The sequence below is a fragment of the Centroberyx gerrardi genome, chromosome 9 (genome assembly GCF_048128805.1).
Source record: "Centroberyx gerrardi isolate f3 chromosome 9, fCenGer3.hap1.cur.20231027, whole genome shotgun sequence".
In the NCBI taxonomy this organism is placed as follows: Eukaryota; Metazoa; Chordata; class Actinopteri; order Beryciformes; family Berycidae; genus Centroberyx; species Centroberyx gerrardi.
Genome location: NC_136005.1, coordinates 14884626 through 14907959, shown reverse-complemented (window position 1 = coordinate 14907959; position 23334 = coordinate 14884626). Strand labels below are relative to the sequence as shown.

At 42.8% G+C, this 23334-nt stretch overlaps 1 protein-coding gene across 4 annotated transcripts in view; it reads right to left on the bottom strand.

Moving 5' to 3' along the window:
- Positions 1–22005, bottom strand: part of ddr2a (discoidin domain receptor tyrosine kinase 2a) — a 30903-nt gene extending 8898 nt beyond the window's left edge. For all 4 annotated transcript variants that reach the window (XM_078285530.1, XM_078285531.1, XM_078285533.1 and 1 more), the window contains exons 1-4: positions 21873–22005; positions 7464–7577; positions 1159–1261; positions 333–564 (exon numbers count right to left, since the gene is read on the bottom strand). In XM_078285530.1, coding sequence (XP_078141656.1) covers positions 333–564; positions 1159–1261; positions 7464–7545 — 417 coding nt within the window. In that variant the 5' untranslated portion in view covers positions 7546–7577; positions 21873–22005. The remainder of the gene's footprint in view (positions 1–332; positions 565–1158; positions 1262–7463; positions 7578–21872) is intronic.
- Positions 22006–23334: the final 1329 nt, after the last annotated feature.

Sequence of the window (23334 nt, the reverse complement as noted above, 5' to 3'; positions counted from 1 at the left end):
GTGTGGAATACTTGCTGTGTAACAAAAACAGCTCAAAGTGGTTCACTTTATCCATTGATCATTGAATTGGTTGCTATACTGATAGACTTGGAGACACATTCAATAGGAACTGTGACTAAATTGTTAGTTCTTTTACCCCCAATCCAAATTTTATTGCACTCAATTTTAATTTGTATTTGACATGATATAGTTTTATGTTTCTATTTTCTAAGTTATTTCCTTTGTTGAATTATCTGTAACTTTATGTGCAGTATGTTTAATTGCTGCTGTCCTGGCCAGCAGACTTTAATTGGCTAAATAAAAGTTAAATAAAATAAACTAGATTGACTTGCCTGCTTGCCCTGCCTGTTTCTCCAGGAGATCCAGCGGCTTCCGTCACGGCTGTACTTGATCTTGTACATCTGGGCGAACTCGTTGCCAATGCCTCCCGCGTGACGCCCCTGGGTGCCCACCAGGGTGATGAAGTGGAGGGAGCGCAGGTCAATCTGCAGGAACTCCTTCAGGCTGTCTGGCTCCACTGTTATCTCAGGACACCACGCACCATCGCCCTCCTCGAAGTCCAACCTGGGACAGAGAGAGAGAGAGAGAGATGAAATTAACGGTGAGTGGATGTTCATATTAGAATTACGGCAGGAAAAGGAAAAGAGTAAGTGAGAGGAAAAATTAGAACAGGATGGAGAGAAGAAAGGTGAGAGGAAAGTAAAAGTGAGTGCGGTGGTGGATTTCAGTTCTTACAGCCCGTTATGAAAACACCTCAGTGAAGCTCTGCGTCGTAAATTCATTTTAAACTGTTCGTTTTGGGTTAGGGGGCTGGCAGGGGCGAGGGGGAGCTGGGCGAGACTTAAAACACAGCCAGGTTGGATGGAGGAACAGTATTACATCATTATCCTGATACTTACTGAAGGCCACCCACGTTCTGCTGCACACACACACACACACACACACACACAACACGTGCACACAGCAGCCCCCTTAATCATGTGGCTGTGAGTAGAACTGATACTCCAGTTTGTGGTTTACTGCAAATAAACAGGCGCAGGTACCTTACAGAATAAGACACCCACACACACACTCATTATCAGGGTAAACATACAATGAAGCTTGTGTGTGTGAATGTGTGTGAGTGTGTGTGTGTGTGTGTGTGTGTGTGTGACCGACCTGCCGTATCTGGCGGCGGTGGACTCGGACCACTGGCTGGAGGCGGAGATGTCCTCATCCTGTATCTGTCCTCCTGACATGCCCAGAGGATACCGACACACACCTGCGACACAACAACATCCTTCACTAAAAATACAGATTGTTGCAATAAGTAAACAGATAAATGTGGAAATTGTGATGGATGTCAGTGGAAAACCGCTGGGTAAACCCGACGTTTGCCCCGCCATAAACACTCAATCCTGTATTTACCTGGATTATCACTCACTTCTCTCAGACCAACCGCGGCGTCGGTTGGCGTCAAGAATTTGAAGCCGCATTCAGACATTTTTAAGACAGAGCTATTTAATTCCCAAACCTCTGTCAAGAAATCAGACTGCAAAATGTGACGGATAGTATTGGATGAAGGGGTGTGGTGGGTGGTGTGAGGGCGATGCACACACACACACACACACACACACACACACACATACGAAACTCCACTCTCCTTGCACTCAGAGTGCGGTTGCTTTATTGAAATAATAAGCTGGATCCATTCAGTGTCTCTGCCAGTCCAAACAGTGCTGGTATCAAACAGATGTACAGTAGTTAGTTACTCTGTGTGTGTACGTGTGTGTGTGTGTGTGTGTGTGTGTGGTGAGGCCCGCTGGTTAGAGCATATCACGCCTCCACTGTGCGGTCAATAGAAGCAATATGCCCTCTGTTTCCTGCATGCCCATCCACCCCCTCATCCTCCCTCTCTGTCTTCACTCTGTCCTCTCTCCTTCCTCCCTCCTCTCTCTCTCTCTCTCTCTCTCCTCTCTCCTCCTGTGTGGTCTAAACCAACCATTCTCCCCCCTCTCTCTCTCTCTCTCCCTCTCTCTCCCTCTCTCTCTCTCCCCTTCAGCGGTGAGAGGCGATTAAAGTTAACAGTGTGCTTTTGAAAGTTTTCAGCGCCCGGTGTTTCGTTAAGGCTCAGTGGGCTAGCGGCTAACTGAGCGTGACACAGAAGACGTGGTATCTATTAACGTTTACAAGCCTCAGAGTGAATTTCCTGATTCATGGGTGTTTCTGGGGGTAAAAATAGAAAGCGATTTTCCATCAATATTATATCTGCAGGGTCGGGTTGGTCTAGTGTTTTGGCCTAACGTTGATATCTCCACCTAACAGGATATGACCGCTCAGCAGACTCGTTTACGGATGAAAGGCCCATAGAGAAACTTGATTTGGGAACAGGTTTGTGTGTGTGTGATAGCACTGGGTCAGTAGAGCTGGAGGCGGAAGTTGTAGGCAGACTGTCCCAGCTAGCCTGGCCCCTCGTCCCACAGAAAAGCCTTTGAGAAGATGCCAGCAACAGCAATGCTTGAGGTTCAAGGCCTTCTCTGTCCCGTTCCTGCTCTTTCTCTTTCTCCCTCTCTCTCTCTCTCTCTCTCTCTCTCTCTTTCTCTCCCCCTATGATTCTCTCTTCCTTCTTCTTGATCTCCTCCAAATATTTGCTCAAAAGTCAAGATGTGGAAACCTCTGAGGGCTCTGTGCTAGGACGGACGACTTGATATACTCACATACACACAGACACTCCCCCACACACACACACACACACACACACACACAGACACACACACAGACACACACACAAAAGCAGGCTGAGATGCAACCACACGCACGCATGCAGGCTCCATCTTGGCAGTGACACAGTGACAGCTTGAAGCACTCACAAACAAAAACTCTTCCAGATGTCACAGACTGCCTTCTCCTCCTCTGTCCTCCCTTCATCTTGTCCTCTCTAACCCTCTTTCCACTTTGCCCGGTCTCCATCCCTCTCGCCCTCATCATTCATCCCTATTCTCCACTTCTTAACACCCCCATCTACTCTCCAATCCCCCCCTCCCCCCCCCCTCCTCTTCCTCCTCCCTTCCTCTATTTCTCTCCTAGCGGTCCTTGGCTGAGCGGACCACGTCAACCAAAACCATCTCACACTTCTCATATTTTCAGTCGATTAGTGGGATCCTTGGCAACGTAAATGCAATAGCAGTCGTTTCAATGATAGGTGCGGTGCTCATACGGCACGTAGGATAGCCACAGTAAAACTTAAGGCAAGCATAAATCTTCAGAATCTGTGTCAAGAAAACAACAGCAGAGATCCCCCAAAAAAAAACCCCACCTGGAAAATGATTTCAAATCAAATCAGGCCAAGGATTAAGATGACGAAGATCAGTCATCGTTTGAAAATAAAGAGGAAAACTCTTGTATCTGTCTTCGGTCAGATCAGTGCCGCGCTGCTCCAGAGGTTAAGGGGTTTGAGGTGGTTGGCATTCCTGCACCGGTCTGTGAGAGTCAGCGGAGCAGCGCATGAGTCTCATTCACATAGAGGTGTACAGTGTAAACAGATAGAGAAGAGGAGGAGGAGGAGGAGGAAGAGATCACCGCAGAGTAGCATCTCCTTTTTCACTGCTTACAGCCTCAACAGTGACATGAGACCAAAAAGACAGAAAAAAAACATAAAACCCCACGATAAACTTGTGGAAATACTAGGGTCATTATGTGTGTGTCACGTGGTATGAAGCGGTAACATAATTTATGTAATTTTTCCATAAGCGCTCGCCAGACAGATACAGTGACACAGACCACAGACAATGCAATATCACTAGTTGGGGAAAACAGTGAGTAATTGCCTGGGACGTAATTGATGAAAATAGGAGTCATTATCAGAGTGTTCAACCACATCCTACAGAAAGAGAGAGAAAGAGAGAGAGAGAGAGAGAGACAGAGAGAGAGAGAGAGCGAGAGAGAGAGAGAGAGAACCGAGTTTCAGTATGTCGTGCCGGATGCATGACCACTCTTCCAAATGTTGGTTTCTGCTATGTTTATTTATCTACCCGACCCACTCAGAGGTGACCCCTGGGGTGAGCAGTGGGGGCAGCTGACACACACACACACACACACACGCACACACACACACACACACACACACACACACACACGTTGAAGTACATCCCCCATATCATGCTCCACTTTCGGCCACAGCATCTAAAAATATCACCCCAGAAAAGGTGGAAAAATACCAGCCTTGTGTGGTGGAGAAATAGAGAGGGGTAGAGAGAGGGAGAGAGAGAGAGGGAGAGAGAGAGAGAGAGAGAGATGAAGAAAGAGGAGCGGGTAACTGCCCAAACCCTCTCGCTCACCTCTTGATTTTTACCGCACCCTGACTAGTGAAAGGCAGGCTTGTTCTGTAGTGTTTGCTGTCTAACCACTGGCTCCAAATACACTCACTCTCACACACACACACACACACACACACACACACACACGATCACACATGTACACAAACATTATGCTATCGACCTTGCTATCTACCGCTCACATATAGGGCTCATGCTTTCCTCATAAGTGTACTGTATACTCTTACATTATTAGATTTTAATGTTATTGTGTTGATATATGAATCTAATGTACGCTTCAGACCTGTTGAGGAAGTTTTGATTCATTCACTCAGGCTTTACTCTAGACATTCACATGGAGAAGAAGTCCACACACGGCGTAAATAAAAGGGAATACTGCATGATATTTGGATCCGCTGCCCTTGCCTTTGCCTCCTCCCCCACTACAGTGAAAAGAAGTTCGCCCACTCAGGAGTAAAATGGGAAAGACAGGGATGGTATAACTCCATTGCTTGGGAATTTTAAACAGGGGAAAGTTGGCATCACCCAACATCTCAGCTCTACTAAATTCAGCCATGAATATTTCCAGACTGTGGAAAAATGACTCTCTTCTCAATGCAAGCAGAACTAAAGCATTAGACAGAATTATAGGTAGATATATCCTGCTTCCATTTTTCAGAACAGGTCGGGATTTAAGTATTTAGTCACCCTGGAAATGATTTTTCATAATTCGCTGGTGGTTTTTGAGCAGGGAAATCCCTGGGGTCATATTTTACATATAACACTTTTTCATGGATGGTAAACATGTTGAACTTTGACCATGATCAGATGCACAAACAGTCCTCTCCATGACTTATGAGTGGTCAAAAACTGGGAAACACACCACACACACACACACACACACACACACACACACACACACACACACAAGTGCTGGGGAGAAAGACAGAGCCTATTTCAATGGACTTTCCTGCTGTCAGAATGTCTGGTATGCATTAGCCACAGACTCCAGTGGGATAGCTGGATCCACAGCGTGTGTGCGGGCACACTAACACACACACACACACACACTGACAAAAATACACAAAGAAGAGAGAAAGTCCCACCATGGTCAAACCCTCAAATCCTCGCACGAGTCGAGTTGAGATAAGCAAGATGCCTTAACATCCATGCCCTGATTTTTGGGAATGATTCATCTCATGGTGCTAAATGGTACAAGGTTTAAGATTTAATAGAATATTTGAAATGTATTAAGTATCCTATAGTATGCTATGCTCACATCTGGTTAAATAGGTCAGAAATAAAGCCTTTACATGTGGACATGTAGCTATCAATAGATATGAGGAAATATAGGCCTGAAAGCAACCACAGCATACACACACACGATTTTACTTGAAACTCCCTCTATAAACGCTCTCTATAATCTGTGTGTCTCTCTCTCCTCTTGTCTCTCTCTCTCTTTCCTCTCTGTCTCTCCTCTCTTTCCTCCCTCTCTGTCTGTCTCTCTCCTCTCTCTCTCTTTCTTTAACCTCCTTATAAAACTCTCTGCCCTCTTATTCTGTTAGAGTTGGCACAAATAATGAATGAATGATGAAAAGGTTAAGTCACGTTTGAGTGTGTGTGTGTGTGTGTGCGTGGGTGTGTGGTGTGTCTGTGTGTGCATTTGTGCGTGTATGAGAGTGTATTTCCGCATATGTGTGTAGCTCACTCTTGTAAGTATGGTGAGGATGTTTATGTTTGAATGTATGAGCAAACCCACTAGAAGCAGCTGCTGTTAAAAAAGCAAGTAAAAACAAGCTTTAAACCAAATGTAACGTTCTTCTGAAGAGAAATGTGAGAAATGTAAATGTATGTTTGTAATTTTGCCTTCAGCACAATTATCTCCATCTAAAACCTCCACATGACCATGGCCATGACCTGTTTTATGCCTCGTTTTTCATTCGGTTTCATACATTCACATAATGAGAGGAGCTTCATGATGTTTTCATACTGTAGGACATAATGTCAAAACTTTTATTTTGAAAGGGGAAGGGGGTAGAGTAAGGCAAGAGGATGTGGAAGTGATGGGGCGTTTTTTTTTTTTGTTTTGTTTTGTTTTTGAGTGGGTGCGGATTGGATAAAGCCTCAAAATTTATGTTTGAGATGTTGATATAAGCGTGATTTTGTATCGTTTATAGATAAATAAACCTAGACAGGATAAGTGGATACCAGCACTGGTGAAGTTGACTGTGAGAATGCAGTACAACGTAAAAATGATCATAAAGTCACAAGATAAACAGTAGTCAGATCAAGGTTTTTACTGGCAAATATCCACTGTATTTCTACTGTTTCTACAATAATCAAAACTTCTCCCTGGTTCCTCACTGGCTCTGTCTCTGCCCACCAAATGTTGCTACTCTTTTTCCTTGTAAAACATAATTGGTCCGTTCTCATTGACATCACACTTTCCCCCCAAAAAGCCACCCGTACAGTGGAGGGAGAGCTGGAGAAAGCCATGCATGCTGTAGCCATGCTGGGATCAAAGAGGCCAAGAGAGAGAGAGGGGACCACAGGGTTCCCACAAAGTAGCATTAATCCAAAATCAGAATCAGTTGGAGTCTGGACTGGAATACGGCTGGAGCGGCCTGGGAGTGTGAAGCCATGCAGAACACTAACCAAAGCTCACAATGTCAATAAAGCCATTTTATGCACAAAACAAACTCTTGAATGTGGTCTCAGTGCAAAAAAAGTAGTCAACTTGGCTCAGTTTGAACTAAACTAAATCCAGATATCTCAAACTGACCAGATACGTCACATGCCAAGGCTTTATTGTCCCAAAAGGGGAAATTTGGTTGCAGTCAGGACCAGACAAAAACCCAACCGACACATTAGAAAAACAATAAAACACAATGAAGAAACAAAAAACAGTAAGAGACGATAAAAAGTAAGACAGACAGTGGGGCAAAAACCGAACATTACCTGAGATCACTAAAAATGCAACTATGATTAATAAAAACAACGAACCAAAATAGCAGCCATGGCTAATAAATGAATAAGTGGGAATAGCTGCGGCAAGTATCATGTGTGCAAATTCAGCATATCAATAACAGTGCAAACTGTGCACTGAAAGAAACTCCCAGTCCAGATATCCAAATCCTAGCACAGAAAAGATTTAGATGTGTCAGCACTGACCTGGGTTGACCTGCGATGTGACGCCTCCTAACAGGTAGAGGAGGATGAGCAGGGGGAAGTGAACGTCCCACAGGCGCTTCATCCCAAACACATGCACAGAGACAGGCTTCCAACCTGCAAGACACGGTGGAGACAAGAGGTTAGACAAGTGTCACATAGTTTAATCTCTGCTAAAACAATAGAGTCTAAAATAGGTCAATATGTAAGCTTGTATTAGGCGATGAACACATTTTATTCAGTATTTACTCTTCTGTGCTCATGGGAACCAAACAATTATTTGGATATATGGGGGGAAAATGGGAGTTTTATTGGAAGCATGTTTTTAATTCACTCAATAAAAGACACAATAATTGCCACCTAACAGTGGAATTTCCATTTTTTTTTACTTTCTGTGAGAGAAGGCCTATTAAATCCTAATTGTGGGGATAGTTCAATATTGGCTTTACAACTGAGAATCATATCTCATTTCATATGCAGAGAAATGAATGGCACTTTTTATTGTATTTATTTTATAATGTTACATAAAATTTTAATTGTATTATGATAAAAATGTGAGGTTTCTTTTTTTTAACGTTTGAAGTGATACATCCACACTGTCGCCGTATAGGAAGGACTAAATGGAGGGGTGAATGAGGGATAAACAAGGGAAGGGAGGAGAGGAAGAGAGAGAGAGAGAGAGAGAGGTTGAGAGACTGACTCACAGACATGACTTCAGCTGGACAGAAGGAGCGCCAGCAAGCCGCCTCCAACTGACCGCTCAGTCCAGCAGCAGAGAAAAACACTAAGACCAGTCTGCATTTCAGTTATGATGTGACTACACAAAATGTAGAAGTACAAATGGACAAATAAGGCAAGACGGGAATCCTAGGTCACTTCACATTAACCACTGTGCTTATCGAATGTTTACGTGTGCACAGAGTTTTACAAGGACGAGTTTACTCAAACACATTTTTCACTGTGGAAGTAATGCTCTTACATCCCACTCAGCAGAGCACTCACACTCCTCACACATTAAAAAATCAGAAAGCAGAAGAGGCTTCCACTCTCTAGTTCGTTCCACTCAGACAGCTTTGCTTCGGCGGTTATCTGATCTCACACCATCATCATGGCCTGGTTAAGTGTTTGGAGAAACCAGTCTTAGGCACATAAACGCTTTACTGCTCCTCTAAGTCGTCGTTACATAAGTGAGGTTGGTTTTTATTGTTCACCGTGTTAATTGCTTCTTATGTAACACAATGGCACGTCAAGTGAGAAACGGGACAAACGCTATACATCTCTCATGTCACTTAATGTGGAAAATCTACAGTTTGAGTCTCAAAGGTTTTGGAAGCTTTTCTGCTATCTGATGATTTTATATCTTTATTGTCGTAAAGGCTGTATCGGCTTTATACACAGCTCAAATAAAAATACAAAAACACATATCCAGAACAAAGCACAAAGCAGAACTACACTGTATACTGTGGGACATTTCACAGAGAAACACCAGTGTGTGTGTGTGTGTGTGTGTGTGTGTGTGTGCGAGTGTGTGTATCAGACGTTTCCTGGTCTTCATCCCTGGCCAAACACAACGTTCCCCTGATGTTTCACCATTGGAATAACAGAGGGATCAGCAGTGTGCAGCTCAGAGCTACAGCAGTCTAGTCCAGTCTGTGGGTCAAGACTGGACCGAACTGTACAAGCCAGTCTACTGTCCATGACTGTACAGTATCCTACTATAACTATCCTGTACAAACACCATCTCTATGCTCCTTTCTCATCGCTTACATTCAATAGGGAATTTCCACAGGCAGTGACTTTGTCAACCTTTGTTGACAAAGTTCTCTAAAGCTCCAGTTAACCTCGATCCAAACCTCTGACATATATGAAGTGCAGGTTCACATATGCTGCATTCTGACTATGGGAAACAAATCCAGATCTGTTGATTTTGAGCTGCTGCCCAAATTCACATTCTCTCTGCCCAGCAGGCTGGGTTTTTCATGATACCTGATATTAAAGAACGATTTCCTCTCCACACTGCCTGGCTATTAGGATTAGACATTCTCCGCTTTTGGAAATAGGGAAAATTACTTGTAAACAACGTCCCTGACAATTACAGCTTGATGATCGCAGCTGCGTTTCCTAAGTGGTGTGGATCAAAAGTGATTCTGCCTCTTCAATTAAGAGCCGAATGCTCAAGCAAACCTTTCGAGCAGTCGCAGAGCAAAAAAACAACCTCAAACTAACCTAGTGTGACTGCCGTTAATGCTCCTCCCATTGAATTTTGCGACACTAATCACAGTCTTCCATTGTGCCTTCACTCATAATCTTATTGCTTTTCTTACTTCCATTCCCTATAGCATTAGGTTACAGCCACTTCCCACTAAGACACAAGTTCCTTTACCGAGCTTAACTCCTCTCGGCTTTTCAGAGTTAATGAAACGCAAACAGCTGATGGCTTGTGTGTGTGTTTGAAAGTCACAAATGTGTTTACCATGTGCTGGAGAACATTTATGTAAAGGCTGCCTGTGCTGTGTGTTGCTTCTATGGATGGAGACTCATGAAACTGAAATGAGTTGAGCAGTTCTTTCAACCCAGTGTTCAGCCATTTTCAAACTTAAAAGAACTTTTCTAAGACTTCAGGCCCTGTATCGATTGACACGAGGTTTAAGATGTTTTCCTCTGGGTCTAGCTGTTTTGTCTTCTTCACACAGGGAAAGCTGCAAAAATGAGATCCAAGGAAATCTCATACTCCCATACCTTGAGTTATTCCACAGTTTTACAGTGGAAACCTTCTGGATGGGCAGCCTTCAGTGACTGATAAAATGTTAAAGTGGATTCCTTGTGTATCAGTTGTGTTGCTCTCCCCTCCCGTTACAGCTGTGTTCTCCATACCTGTGTCAAGCGAACAGCTGTTATTCCATAAACTGGCCTTTCCTATGGTAGCATCAGATCAGTCAGCGACGCTGGGGTTACAGGTTCACAGCTCTGGAAACTTCTCTTCATTCTCGTCTTACAGGAACACAGCAGGAAAAACTTATTCGTGTCCTATCTCAGTTTCAACAAGCATCTCTTCCAGAAAATCAAGATAGGGTTTTTTCCTTTTAACTTTCAAAGACGTATGTGAAACTTTTGAGGGAAAGATTGCAGGAAAAAGCAAAAAAATGTCACTACATTATGAAAGCATTGTCAAACCATCAATTCAAATGTTATTATTTTGTAAACAATAAAGCTTAAGCCAGCTCATTTCATGATGAATTACAATTTATACCAGCAACAATTTAATAAAACAAGATGTCACTTTTTTTCTTTTTTTCAAACAGTGGACATCTCACTTCAGAATGAATGTTTTCATTGCAACAGTCAGGTTTTGCAGTAACACTCATTTTTGTTAGATGAAACACAGAAGGAGTGAGGGCAGCAGAAGCCCACAAAGAGAACCAGCTGCACAAACCCCCTTCAGCAGAGAATATATTCCCAGAGCTCCTGAGAGAGAGAGAGAGAGAGAGAGAGAGAGAGAGAGAGAGAGAGAGAGAGAGAGAGAGAGAGAAAGAGAGAGGAGGAAAAGAGAAGAAAGAGATCTGATCTAGGTCATCGTGCCGTCTGTGTGTCAGAGGAGAGAACAGAGAGATATAGGTTTGACCTCCTGGCCTCTGTCATTCAGCATGCTGTACACATACAGTTAACAGCTCACAACGGTGTGTTTCAAAAGCCACACACTACGGGCTAATGAATGAGTAATGCTTCAAAGCTTTTGCGAAATTCTCCTCTCATTGAAAAAAATAAAGACATTGACTTAACCATGAATCAGTAGCTCTAGCAACAACAACAACAAAAAAAACGACGCTGAGACAAAAATATCTCCTCGCAGGTATGTCAGGTATTTTCCCGCTGATTAAACAACATTCTGCAACTGCCAGCAGAGGCCAAAAGGCAGTGTTTGGTTTGGATATTATTGGTCTGAGGTAAAGTCTGCTCTCTCCTGCGCCTGTAACCATGGCGCCCAGGTAAACTGGGTCTATGTACTTTTCTCAGGAGAGTCCAGATCAACGGTTTGTCACAAGCCTCTAACCGACGGACCACAGCAGGCCGTCCAACGTAAACAGGTACAAGGAGAGTCACGGGGGAAAACAGGAGGGGAGGGGAGGGAGGGAGAAGTGCAGGGTGTGAGGAGGTAAAGATGGACGGGGAGAGTGGGAGTTTGGGGCACAGGGGGGGGGGGGGAGTAAAGAGGCCCCTCCAGGCTTCAGCTGGGGGGCTTTTAGAGTGGGGTGGGGGCATCAGTTTGGATATAGACAGCGCCTGTCCAACACACTGTACTACAGGTCACAGCTCACACAGCCGATGCAGTGGAGCAGAGAGCGAACTGTAAGACTGTGTTTGGCTCAGGAGTGGATTTCATGTCTATTTTACCCTAGTGGTTCTTAAAGTGAAGTCTAGGGACATCCAGGGATCTCTGAAGGGGGCTTTAGTAAGAATAATATTTTTTACTAGATAATGCACAATGAGAGAATGTATGATCATTTGTTTACTGAATAGATTTCTGCCTTGCAACAGTCTGTATTTGTACACTAAATTCTGTAAAAATCCACTAAAATGGGAGTCCCTAGTCTGATATGTCTCTATTTAGGGATCATTGACATCAAAAGTATTTTGGGGGTCTTTGTAATAAAATGGTTTGCTAAACTCTGTTATTAACATTGATTAACACTGTTAATTACTCTGGCATAAGGTGTGCAATATATCTTCATTTCAGCCTGGTGTGAAAGCCTGTACTGTTGAAATGGCTTTGTGTCATATTGCCTTTATGTTGTAAAACTACAGCATGACAATAACTCATCTTTAATACTGGGTGGCTAAACCTTCAATAAAGTGTATGTATAAAATACCACACAGTACAGGGTTTGGTGTGTCTTCAGAAAGCTTCTAATGTATGTCAGCATGGATTAGTGTCACATTTAGGAAAACAAACAAATGTCACGTCCACTGACACTTTTCAAATCTTTCAGAATAGGAACAAAAAAATAACCTAAACTGAAAGTGTGTAAAGAAATCAAACAAAATCCCTAAAAGTAACATGTTTGTCACATGTTCAGTGGTGCCCAGCGGAGCGTTTCCTCATGAAACACAACTTTAAGTGTCACTGGTTATGAGAGCTGATCCAAACTCATGCACTTCAAAGTAATGAAAGTAAATTAAAAAAAAACATTACTTCAACAACAAAGAATGACCGGAGGTTTGACTCAGAGCTTGCTGAGTTCCCAGCAAGTCCCACCTTTACTGTGCTGTGCTGTCCTGCACTTCCAGAGTTATAAGCTGGGTAAAGTTAGCCTCACATATTTCTACTCCAGAAGACTCTCCTGTCCCTCGATGAAATATTTTTTTCCATCAATGGCTCATTGTTAACAGCGACACATCTGGTTAATTAAAGGAAGGCAAAGCACGTGGAGAATATATGTGTGTGTGTGTGTGTGTGTGTGTGTGTGTGTGTGTGTATTATCTAACTTTCTGGGAATATAAGCATGTGTGGCATGTGTATGCATGTGCATCCCCCCCTACACACACACACACACACACACACACACACACACACACCCCACAGAAACCTGGTTGATAGGCTGACTTACAGGCTGTAAAATAGACTTTGTGACTTTGTCAGGTGATGGTGTGACCGCTAACACACCACCTGGCCTTCAGTAAAACTGTAGTAAAACTCACAAAGCTAGGAAATACTCTTTTTACACTAAACTGACTTATCTACTCGGGCCACTGCATTACACAGCAATCCTGACTGTGAGAATATCTTTACAGTTTACAGAAAGTCAGTAATTTAGAGGAACCATTTCAAGGGTCTTTATGTATGCATCAATACTTCATATTTAGAGCTATTTCTCTGTATCTCAACATCTTTTCAAAACTTACAGTACGCTTACAGCATGGCAGCCATTTCACACATACTGTTATGTTCCCACAGAAAGAAAATCAAATGAAAACAAAGCCATACATGCCAAAGGTTCCTGATTGTGGTGGCAAAATATTTTATCTAGGAGTGGGAAATATGGTTTGTCATTTCATGACATAATCAGAAATCTTCTCAATATCTAAAATGTCAGGTACTCACTTAGACTATCTGTCTCCAGATGTATTCATAGATATGTTAGGCTAGGCTAGAGAGCTCAATCATAGCAGCCATTCAGACCAGACAGACAGTATTTCACAAAGCACAACCTTCATCCACCCTGACTGGACCTTTGTTTGATTTCAAACAGGTTTGCATAAACAGCTAACACCAAATGTTGATAGCCAGCAAGCAGAGTTTATTGTATCAACTCAGAGCCGGCCGTTCCTGAATAGGACGACTATTGACTTGGATTTCTACTGCTGGGAAAAAGTCGGCTCCCCATAAATATCAGTTCCCTGTTGGCTAGTTCAGGAAGTGGTGAAGGACAGATACTCCCCTCCGAAAACCACAAGCTCATGGCGCCCAGTCCAGCTCCAGATAGCATGAGAAACACCTAGCGTACTGCAGAATTCAGAATCAGATCAACAGACTTATTAATAATAAGGGAGACACTATCATTGGTGGGTTTCCAGTGTTTTGCACAGACCATAGAAAAGGCCATAACTAACAATACTAACCACTTTAATGAGTATAGAGAATTCACTCACACATACATACAAGTCTACGGTTGCCAGCCCCAGAAAACCCAAATCCAGAGAAACCTGAAACAAACCCTCACATTCAGTAAAGGCGCCTTACCATGTGATCCTCCAAAGTTCTCACATTGCAAAGGCAAACAGGATAGTGGCTTTATTTTGTTTTTCCAGGCTTTCTTGTTTGCAGAAACAATCAGGTTTTCTTGGAAGGACTTCCTCCGCTCCAGGCCCGGCACACAGAGGAGCGTTGGTGCAGCAGCGGGCCGTGCACCCTGGGAGACCCCGTAAAGTCAACAACACACAGCTTCACCTGGCTCTGCTCTCTGTCTCTGTCCCGCTGGCTGTCTCTCTCATGTACACACACAAACACACACACACGGCAGTGTCAACACCCGGAGCTTTACCTGGGCTCCTTCAGCAGAGGCTCGGAGGGCAGAGAACAACTGAACACTTCACTACCAGGCCACACTGTATTCATTTAATTATGAAACTTATCTAACCCCATATGGATCTACTGTCAACAGGCCTCCAATGGAAAGGGAGAGAGGAGGGAGGTGCAAAGGTCTGAGGCTGGAGCGCTACTGGGTTTCTAAAATAATGTGTTTCATAGCCATACCACTCAAACACAAACACTGGTCACAATCTCTATCAAACTGCATGATTTCATATTGATAAAAGGCAAGTGAAATGTAATCATGATACTTTCACATAATCAAAATAGCATTTTGATGAGTTAATTTGCCTTGCAAGTTCATCAAACTGCTGGATGTTTGATGCATGTTTTTTGATTCCCACATGACTCATGTTTGTTGACTGTTGATTAATGTAAACTATAATCACAGCAAAATAACAAGGAAAATACAAGATTCTGTCTATCATCACTGTCATCACTGCAGTTTAGCAGGCATTAATTTGTGTTTTAAACCCATCATATCTATCCTCGCCTAACGTTGCAACAGCCTCCTCAAAATCATCAAATCTAAATCTAACTCTAAATTGCATACTGTAAAGTCATCTGGCTACAAATGCAGAGGAACATACAATATAATGGAGGCTTACACAGCGACTGCAATGTAGGATATTTAGCTACATAGCACTGGAAGTGTACATCTCTGTAACGAACACCCTAACCCTATAATACGTAAGGTTAGAAAATCAAATGTAATCCATCCGTCAATTTTCACTACTTGACAATTTGGGGAACAAATGCTTGGCTGCTGCAAGGGTAGGAAAGTATGCCACATGGTTGCTTGTATTTCTTAGCAGTAAGAACAATGCACTGGGTATATGAGCTGTTAAAATCAAGGCAGGTCTAATTAGCAAAGAGCTAGATGATGCCAACAACATTTTACTGGGCCTGTATCTACTACTTAAACCCAGCGCTCATGCTTAGGGCTTGGTAGCTATAAAGTGTGTGTGTGTGTGTGTGTGTGTGTGTGTGTGTGTGTTTGTGTGTGCGCGCGTGTGTGAGCATGCTGCTGGTGCTGGGCCTGATTGCAATACAGTGTGCCCATGTGCTATGCACCATAACCAGCCACATGCGCTTTCTATTATATCCTCTTGTTTCTCCCTTAAGGCTGTAGCATAGCATCACAGATATTTTATTTTTATGGGAATGCATGAAATCTGAATCAAATTTCCAAATCAGAGCCAGGTGGAGTCATGTAAACAGATGGCAGTAAAATCGGAGAACGTGACACACTCACATGCATGCTTGCATGCAGGCTTACATTACTTTTGTGTGCATAAGTGTGTGCACACACTTATAATTACATTTTCTTGACTGGAAGAGAAAACACCACAGACAACAATGCTCTATTGTCTGGGTGTGACACCTGGGGAGAAGTGTTTCATTCAACACACTCACTTTTGGGTAGGCTATCTTACACCACGTATGCACAGGCAATGATACACCACGCAGATTTAGAGCGTTGCTCTATGATGAAGTGGATAAAAACAAGACTGTGTTACATAAACAATGGTTTTACAGTAATATGAAACCATCTCAAAAGCTGAGGCCCTGGGACAGTCTGTTGGCTCCACAGGCTCAGTTGCATACCATGTGCTTGCAATTCATCGGTTCAAATCCAGCTGATGAAATTTGTCGCTCATTGCCCTCCCCTCTCTCTCTCTCTCTCTCTCTCTCTCTGTCCTCTTTTGTGTCATTTTCAACTGTATAATAACTGACTTGTCCCCTTCTAGGGAGGTGAGAAGTCAGGATCAGTGACAGAGCAGCACACCCAGAGCTGATAGAGATCTGTCTTGCTCAAGGACAACATGGGGGCTGGAACCTGGTAGAGCGTCTATAGGACACACCCCCACCCATATAATAAAGCAGAAATTCAGTTTTGGGAGCCGTGTTTGACACTGGAACTGCTTCTGTTTACATAGACATCAATCTCAAGCTGGAGCACATCTGCTCCACTGGTGGTGCCATAAGGGACCCATAGTTACCTGAGGACATTTACTGTGCAAGCCAATATGCAGGCCCTCGTAAAGACTACCAGCTGATCTTAACTGGCCATGAGGGAGAAAGCAACTGAGAGGCTGCGGACCTGCTGACTTCACCTGTAGACGCTCACAGACAGATCCAGGCCTGTAATTCAGCACCATATTTTATACACCTGCAAAATGTACCAAATATTTCAATGAGAGACTCGTAACTGTTGAATGTAAATACCATGCAATGAAATGAAACCAAACTCAATGCTGTCTTTGTTATGTAAGGGGAGCAACCTACAATCTTTGACTGGAAATCCATTTTGATTGAATATCCAGGGCCTAAACTTTACAGCGACACTGTCAGAGTTAAATCAAGCACCACAACTTTACTCGCTGGAAAAACAGCAGCCCAGGCCAAGAACTTATTTTTTTCCATTTCCCCCCCATTAAAGCAGAAGTCCATCCCCAGTGCGCTGCTTAAATCAAGAGCATGCGCTTCTTAGAGCCACTCAACTAAGACCGAGCTTACTTTCTTAAATTTCAACTGAAAAAATACATTTAAATTCTAAAAAAACCCAAAACAAAACATATCAATGTCCGTACAAATACCGGCACTGAATTATCACACCGTAATAAATATACGTTCACCATTTTCCAATTTAAATGAGAGGAATAAGCCTTTTTAAATTACCTTTGTAATAGACAATAACACATTCTATTCTATTCTATTCTATTCTATTCTATTCTATTCTATGAGGAGTGAGAAATAAGGAGTTAAGCATTTTAGGTTGAGCTGTCCAAGCGAAAGATCCTGAGCTGCACAGATATGCGTCACTAACCTAAATAACAGAGAACGTCTCTCTCTGTCTCTCTGTGGACATTCAGATGCAGATCGGTTGAAACAAAAGAACAGACAGTAATGGTGCTGCAAGACAATAGCGCTGGTGCGGGAGAGTACGTCAGCAATGACAACTCTGTCTTCACAGCCCAGGCTATCATTAGAACATAGTGGTGGGCTGCCGAGCCTCATGAGGTTCGTTTCATGTTGAAATATGACCTCAGATCTTCTCTGACACTCTGCAATTAGGAAAGACGGGGAGTGAGAGGCAGAGCGAGAAAGAGAGAGAGATAACGAACATCAGGAAAAACAGACGAGCAAGAAGAGAGTGCCACATGTAAACAGGATAGAACGATGAAAGACGTGTGACAGCGCTGTGATGATCGTAATGAGAGATAGCTGATAATTGGGGAAAATTGTCAGAGGCCACATGTGCAAACACAGAGAAGGCCTTAAGCGCTCACTACTGTGTGTGTGTGTGTGTGTGTGTGTGTGTGTGCATCCGTCTGTTTGCCACCTCTACAGTCCTTTGGTCTCCATGATGTGTCTCTGTTCGGAGTAAGACTGCTGACCATCTGCCTCTCTCCAGATCAAAGCATCGCCATTCCTTTACTGCCATGTACTATTCTATATTGGGAAATGTCGCAGAAGAATTTAACTTTCTGTCATATTTACTGTCACTAGAGCTTACTCACCCCCTCCCCCCGGCCTTGGAAACAGACTTCAAGTCAGAGAGAGACAAAGAAGACATCCAGTTCGAGTCTAGAATAAAGTGAGACAAATGTGCGCTCTCGTTTAGGCTCCATGTAACCTAATCTGCCTCAAAGAGTAGGTGCAGGGTGGGGTGCTGGTTAGGGCAGGGTCGAAGTTCAAGCACGTGCGGGATACAAAGTCAACAGCACGGTATTTAAGGGATGATGTTCTCTGAAATGACGCTATTTATACCAAATTACAGCATGCACCTCAGCTGCAGAGCGTGCATCTGGTTTTCTCCTGCCAGAAGCATTGATTTGAAAACACTTCCAATCAAACAAGGCCAACATGGAGTTACAGCTAACCTAAGTAAGCATCGGGTGCCTCCGCTGCAGTGTTTTGAATGTGGGGTTGAAATTACAGCCCTTGCTGTGGTGCGTGATGAGGGTCGGTACGGTCTGTGCGCGAGGATGTCAGTCAGGCTCCGAGCCCCGAAGGGCAGGGAGGCTAATTGAAATGACATGTGAGAGAGACGCAGTGATAACACACTCCTAATGTGGTTCCACTCTGGGATCCACCAGCTACCGCCACAGACGTCTATCTCTCTCTCTCTCTCACTCTCTCTCTCTCTCTCAAACATAATTTACAAAATCATTATTTACATTTTCTTTTTATTTGGTGACATTTAGACACAAACTTTGCAGCAAGATTGATAGTTTTTTCCTTTTCTCCCAATAACTCCTTTTAGCTTTTCTTTCTCAGTCAGTAAATTAAATGGTGGAGTGTCTCTCTCTCTCTCTCTCTCTCTCTCTCTCACTCTCTCTCTCTCTCTCTCCCACTCTCTCTCTCTCTCTCTCTCTCTCTCTCTCTATGTGTTATGTGTACATACTTATGTATCAAATATCAATTTTTTACTACCCTGATGGCCTGGGATCAAATCCTCCCTTAACTTTACTCTGTTGTGTCTCATCCCTACTTTCCAACTGTCTGAACAAATAAAAAAACATTAAATGTGGCTCGACTGTCCACTCTCCACCCAAGGCATTTCATATATTTTCCTCTCATAAGCAATAATTACTCCAGAGCTTTGACAAACAGCTTATTAACATTGATCAAGCTAGTTTCCTATCCACCCATCCGGCTTAGCAAACTCTAATACCACAACAACAGTGGAAAAGCCTCAAAGGAAAAATCCACCCTCTGAACCTTATTACTGTCATATATCATAAATCTGTGGTGTTCAGTGCGTTCCAGGAGTTATTCTGTGATGAAGTGTTGTAATTTACTTTTTTGGTGTACCCACTTTCCCCCAACCTGCCTCATCTACTTCTACTTCAGTTAGTGATTTCCTATGTTTCCCAGAATGCCTTTCAACAACCCCCAGAGAACGGGCCTGAACTTGTTGTATTCAGTATGTGTAGGTGAGGAGAGCAATAGTGGGAGCGTAGTAAGAGCAAGAAAGTGAGTCTCTCCAGTTGAGAAGAAGCAAGAGTTGCACCCCATACTCAAAACTCAACATGTCTTGTGGCTGCATTGCATTCTGGTCTTTTGAGGCTACTGTCGGTGGAGAAATCTGTATCTCCCCCTCTCTGTATGATTGTTGAAAGTTGCTGCAAAATGGTGAGTCTAGAAAGAAAGCCCTTGCTCTTTGATTCTAAGGGACTGACACCAAATCCTGACGTTTACCATTTTTGTTTTAGATAGCTGAAACCTTTTCTGCCATTAAACTTCATTGTATATACTGTATAATATCTCAGTGTGACGTCATGTTGTCTAAGTTCAGCCACTTATGAATAAGAAAAATCCACCACCAAACAACAAAATGGGCACAGAAATGCCCATTTTGAAATGTACATCACCAATAGATGTTTTTAACAGTGTTAAAGTGTTTTCGGGTGGATTTTTCCTTTGAATGTCAGGGACAAAAGACTGACTGATCTGTAGTTCCAGCTCGTCTGGCCATCAGGAGCCAGTGTCTTTCTCATCGTCACTGGTGGTGAACCTTTCTGAAACCTTTAACTTCAGCAGGCCTTAGCTGAACTACCTGCTGTACATTCCTCTGATAACTTAAAGCACATGTGAAGAAGTCATCGAGGTCAGGATCAGCTATTATCGGGAGTAAGGTTACAACCTTAAGACAAATGAAAACATAGGGCATCCATGTGTACAGATACATTAAGAAACACATAAATGCACATACATAGATATAACACTGTTGCCTGCATACTGCACACACACACACACACACACACACACACACACTTCCCAGAATCCATTAGGGTCACATAACAGGCTCACCACCTTCACCTCTCCATAACAACTGTTCCATTGACTCAACGCCATTTTTCATGAATCTGCTCTTTAGACTGTTTCAGGTCGTTGCTGTGAGTCCACACAGACTCTTAAATAACTCTTCAGATAACTGCTTTGTGTAGAGCCGTCTAGTGAGTGACCACATTATCAAAGTGTCACCACTCCAACAAGGCTGAAAGAGGCCTCTGTGTGGATATCTATCACCCACATACCACAGGAAGACACCTGCATACCACCTACATACCACCTCTGTAACACCTACATAACACTGAAGCACATACATACTACCTCCGTGACACAAGAGGAAAATCTGTTCAGCAAGCTTCTTCTTTTTTTTCAAGCTGTTGCACATGAACATTCACCATTTGATTTGATGTGCTCAGTTGATAACAACAAACTTTAAGAGGATCCAAGCAGCCAAGAATGAGCAACCAGGAATTGCTTTTCCACAGTTGCTTAACTTTTCCAAACCACGCTACTAACTATGTTGCCACAACAAAGCGAGCAAAATTTGCGTCTGAACGTGAAGCAAGACTCAAGTCTAAAATGAGTCACACAATTTCTACATTAGTTACGCTTCTTCTGTAGATGAGTAAGGAGATTGCTCAGCGTCATTCAAGGAAAAAACACAAACACTCAAACAGCATTGGCAGAATATGTTTACTTATTTTTTCTAGGCTTTATTCAGATGGTCTATTGTTTAACTTATTGTGTATTAATCTATCACTATTGTCACTTTTGATCATTTTTATTTGTTGGTTTGTGCTTTACTGTCTATGTCATTCAACTGCTGGCTGCTCCAACTGTTTTAAGTTCCCTTCCGGGAAAATAAAAGTTATTCTATTCTATTGTATTCTGCACAATAGGAAGGCATTTGTAAAACACAGTTATACAAATGCTTCATTATAGCTCAGACAAGTCTATTATTTGAATTTATTAGGGAAGATTTTTAATTTTATGTATGAATAGAATAAAAATAAACTGCTTAAGTGTTCAGGAGTTGAAGAGATCAAATTTGAATTCTTTAGTTTTATGGACATTGAGAAAGAGAAGCTTTCATCCTATTTTTTATTTCTTAAACTCTAACCATTATTTAAAGTGAAAAGCTGTTTAAAGGGAGGAATGTGCATTAATCACATTTTAAGTCAACCACAGCAAAGTCAAACACTATGTAATGGCTTCTGTGTGAAACAGCTGGATTTGCAGCAGAGCAGAGTGGAGCTGGCAGGGCATTGCACTCTGCTGTCCTCTATTCTAGCCTGCCATGCAAACAGCAGCTACTTCACACAAAAGGTACATGGAGTTCAAAATGTGTAACTTGTGCGAACATGTTGAAAATCTCAAAAGAAAACCTTAAGGTATGAACAAAGGTTTCAAGAAAGCACAAGCATCCCTCTGATCCAGGAGAAGTCCAAACTTCACAGTGGAATAAAACGTACAGAAAAGGACAAAGTGTTATAGTGGATGAACTAAGAAAAAGGGCAACTTACTTCTAAGATGTTTCTCCTTTCAGACCATTTGTTCAGATGTGGCTGTGGAGTATTCCAGTGAGAGTCTCTTTGTAAGACGGCTGGACGGTAGAATCCGAGCCCGTCTCTCTCTCCCTCTCTCTCTGTCCGTCAGTCGCCTTCACCAGGTCTCACTGGGCTGATGTAAGACACCCCTGCAAATAGGAAAAAAGAGAGGGAGAGGAGAGGAGAGAAAGAGGCAGAGAGAGGGAGAAAAAACCCTTCGCATTCTGTGGATTCTTGGGAGCGTGCCAAAGTCCCAGAATTCCACATGCCACACATAAGGTTTCAATTAAGTCAGAATCCAATGCCCAATCAGAAAGCCCTTTTCCTCTTGAAAAGAGCCTTTCTTTTGACAGCTAGAGGCTGAAGCAACTCTAATTCAAGGTAATGTTTGTACTGCTGTGCTGTGAACCTGCAGGCTGGCGTATTTGTATCATATCATGGCAAACTTGTCAGACTCAAATTGTTTGTTGGTCTTAGAAGGTATCAAATCAAATATGCGTTATACGTTTAAAACATGAATAACTACATTAATTTAATATAAAATAGGCTTTTGTCACACACAAACGTTGATCTTTGATTGTTGTAAACGTAGAAGAAGCAACATTATATTAAACTCAATGGCACCAACACTAGAATTTGCCATAACAGCCATAACAGTCAAAGCTGATGCATGTACAGCATGAGTCAAGTGTCAGAGAGAGGTCATAATGACATCATACACCGAGTGCGTTACTGCTGATGTGGACTGCAGCATGTGACTCAGACTGAGAGGAAATCAAAGGGCCATTTAGAGCTGTGAAGGTTCGGTTCAACGTGTGACATTATGATCACAGGTTTGAATTGGCCTTTAAATTCCTGTGTCCTTGAGGTGGAAAAGTATAGTGTTGCCTGATGAGGAAACCACACTGTCCTCCAGCCCGGGCCGATGTACTCCGGGTTTTGTGCGGATGATTACTTGAAGGAATTTATTGCAATTGAACGGAGGACAATTGTCCACCTGCATGGAAATATTCCCTTCAGCTGCCTTCAGTCACATTCAGACACAGAATATAAGATGTAGAATGTAGTGTAACTTCATATACTTGCAGTTATGAAAATCTGTGAAAAGATGAGGACACTGACAAAAACACCAGTGTAAGACTTTTTGTTTTTGCATGAAATTGACTATACTGCAGTCTTCCACATCATAATGCAGTTATGGAGTTGGAGAGTGCGAAAGAAAGGAAAGTGAGTCAGGAGAAGACTGAGAGGAGCCACAAAGCATATTTCCTGAATAGCTGCAGCAGTGTAGCATGCTGGCCCATCTTAAACATAAACCATGTGCTGGAAACTCTGATTCAAGTCACCAGGAGCTCTAATGCAAAAAACACACTCCGCAGGCACCAAGTCCAAGGGAAACTGACACATACTGTACGCCGATTTGTCAGGAAAGATTACT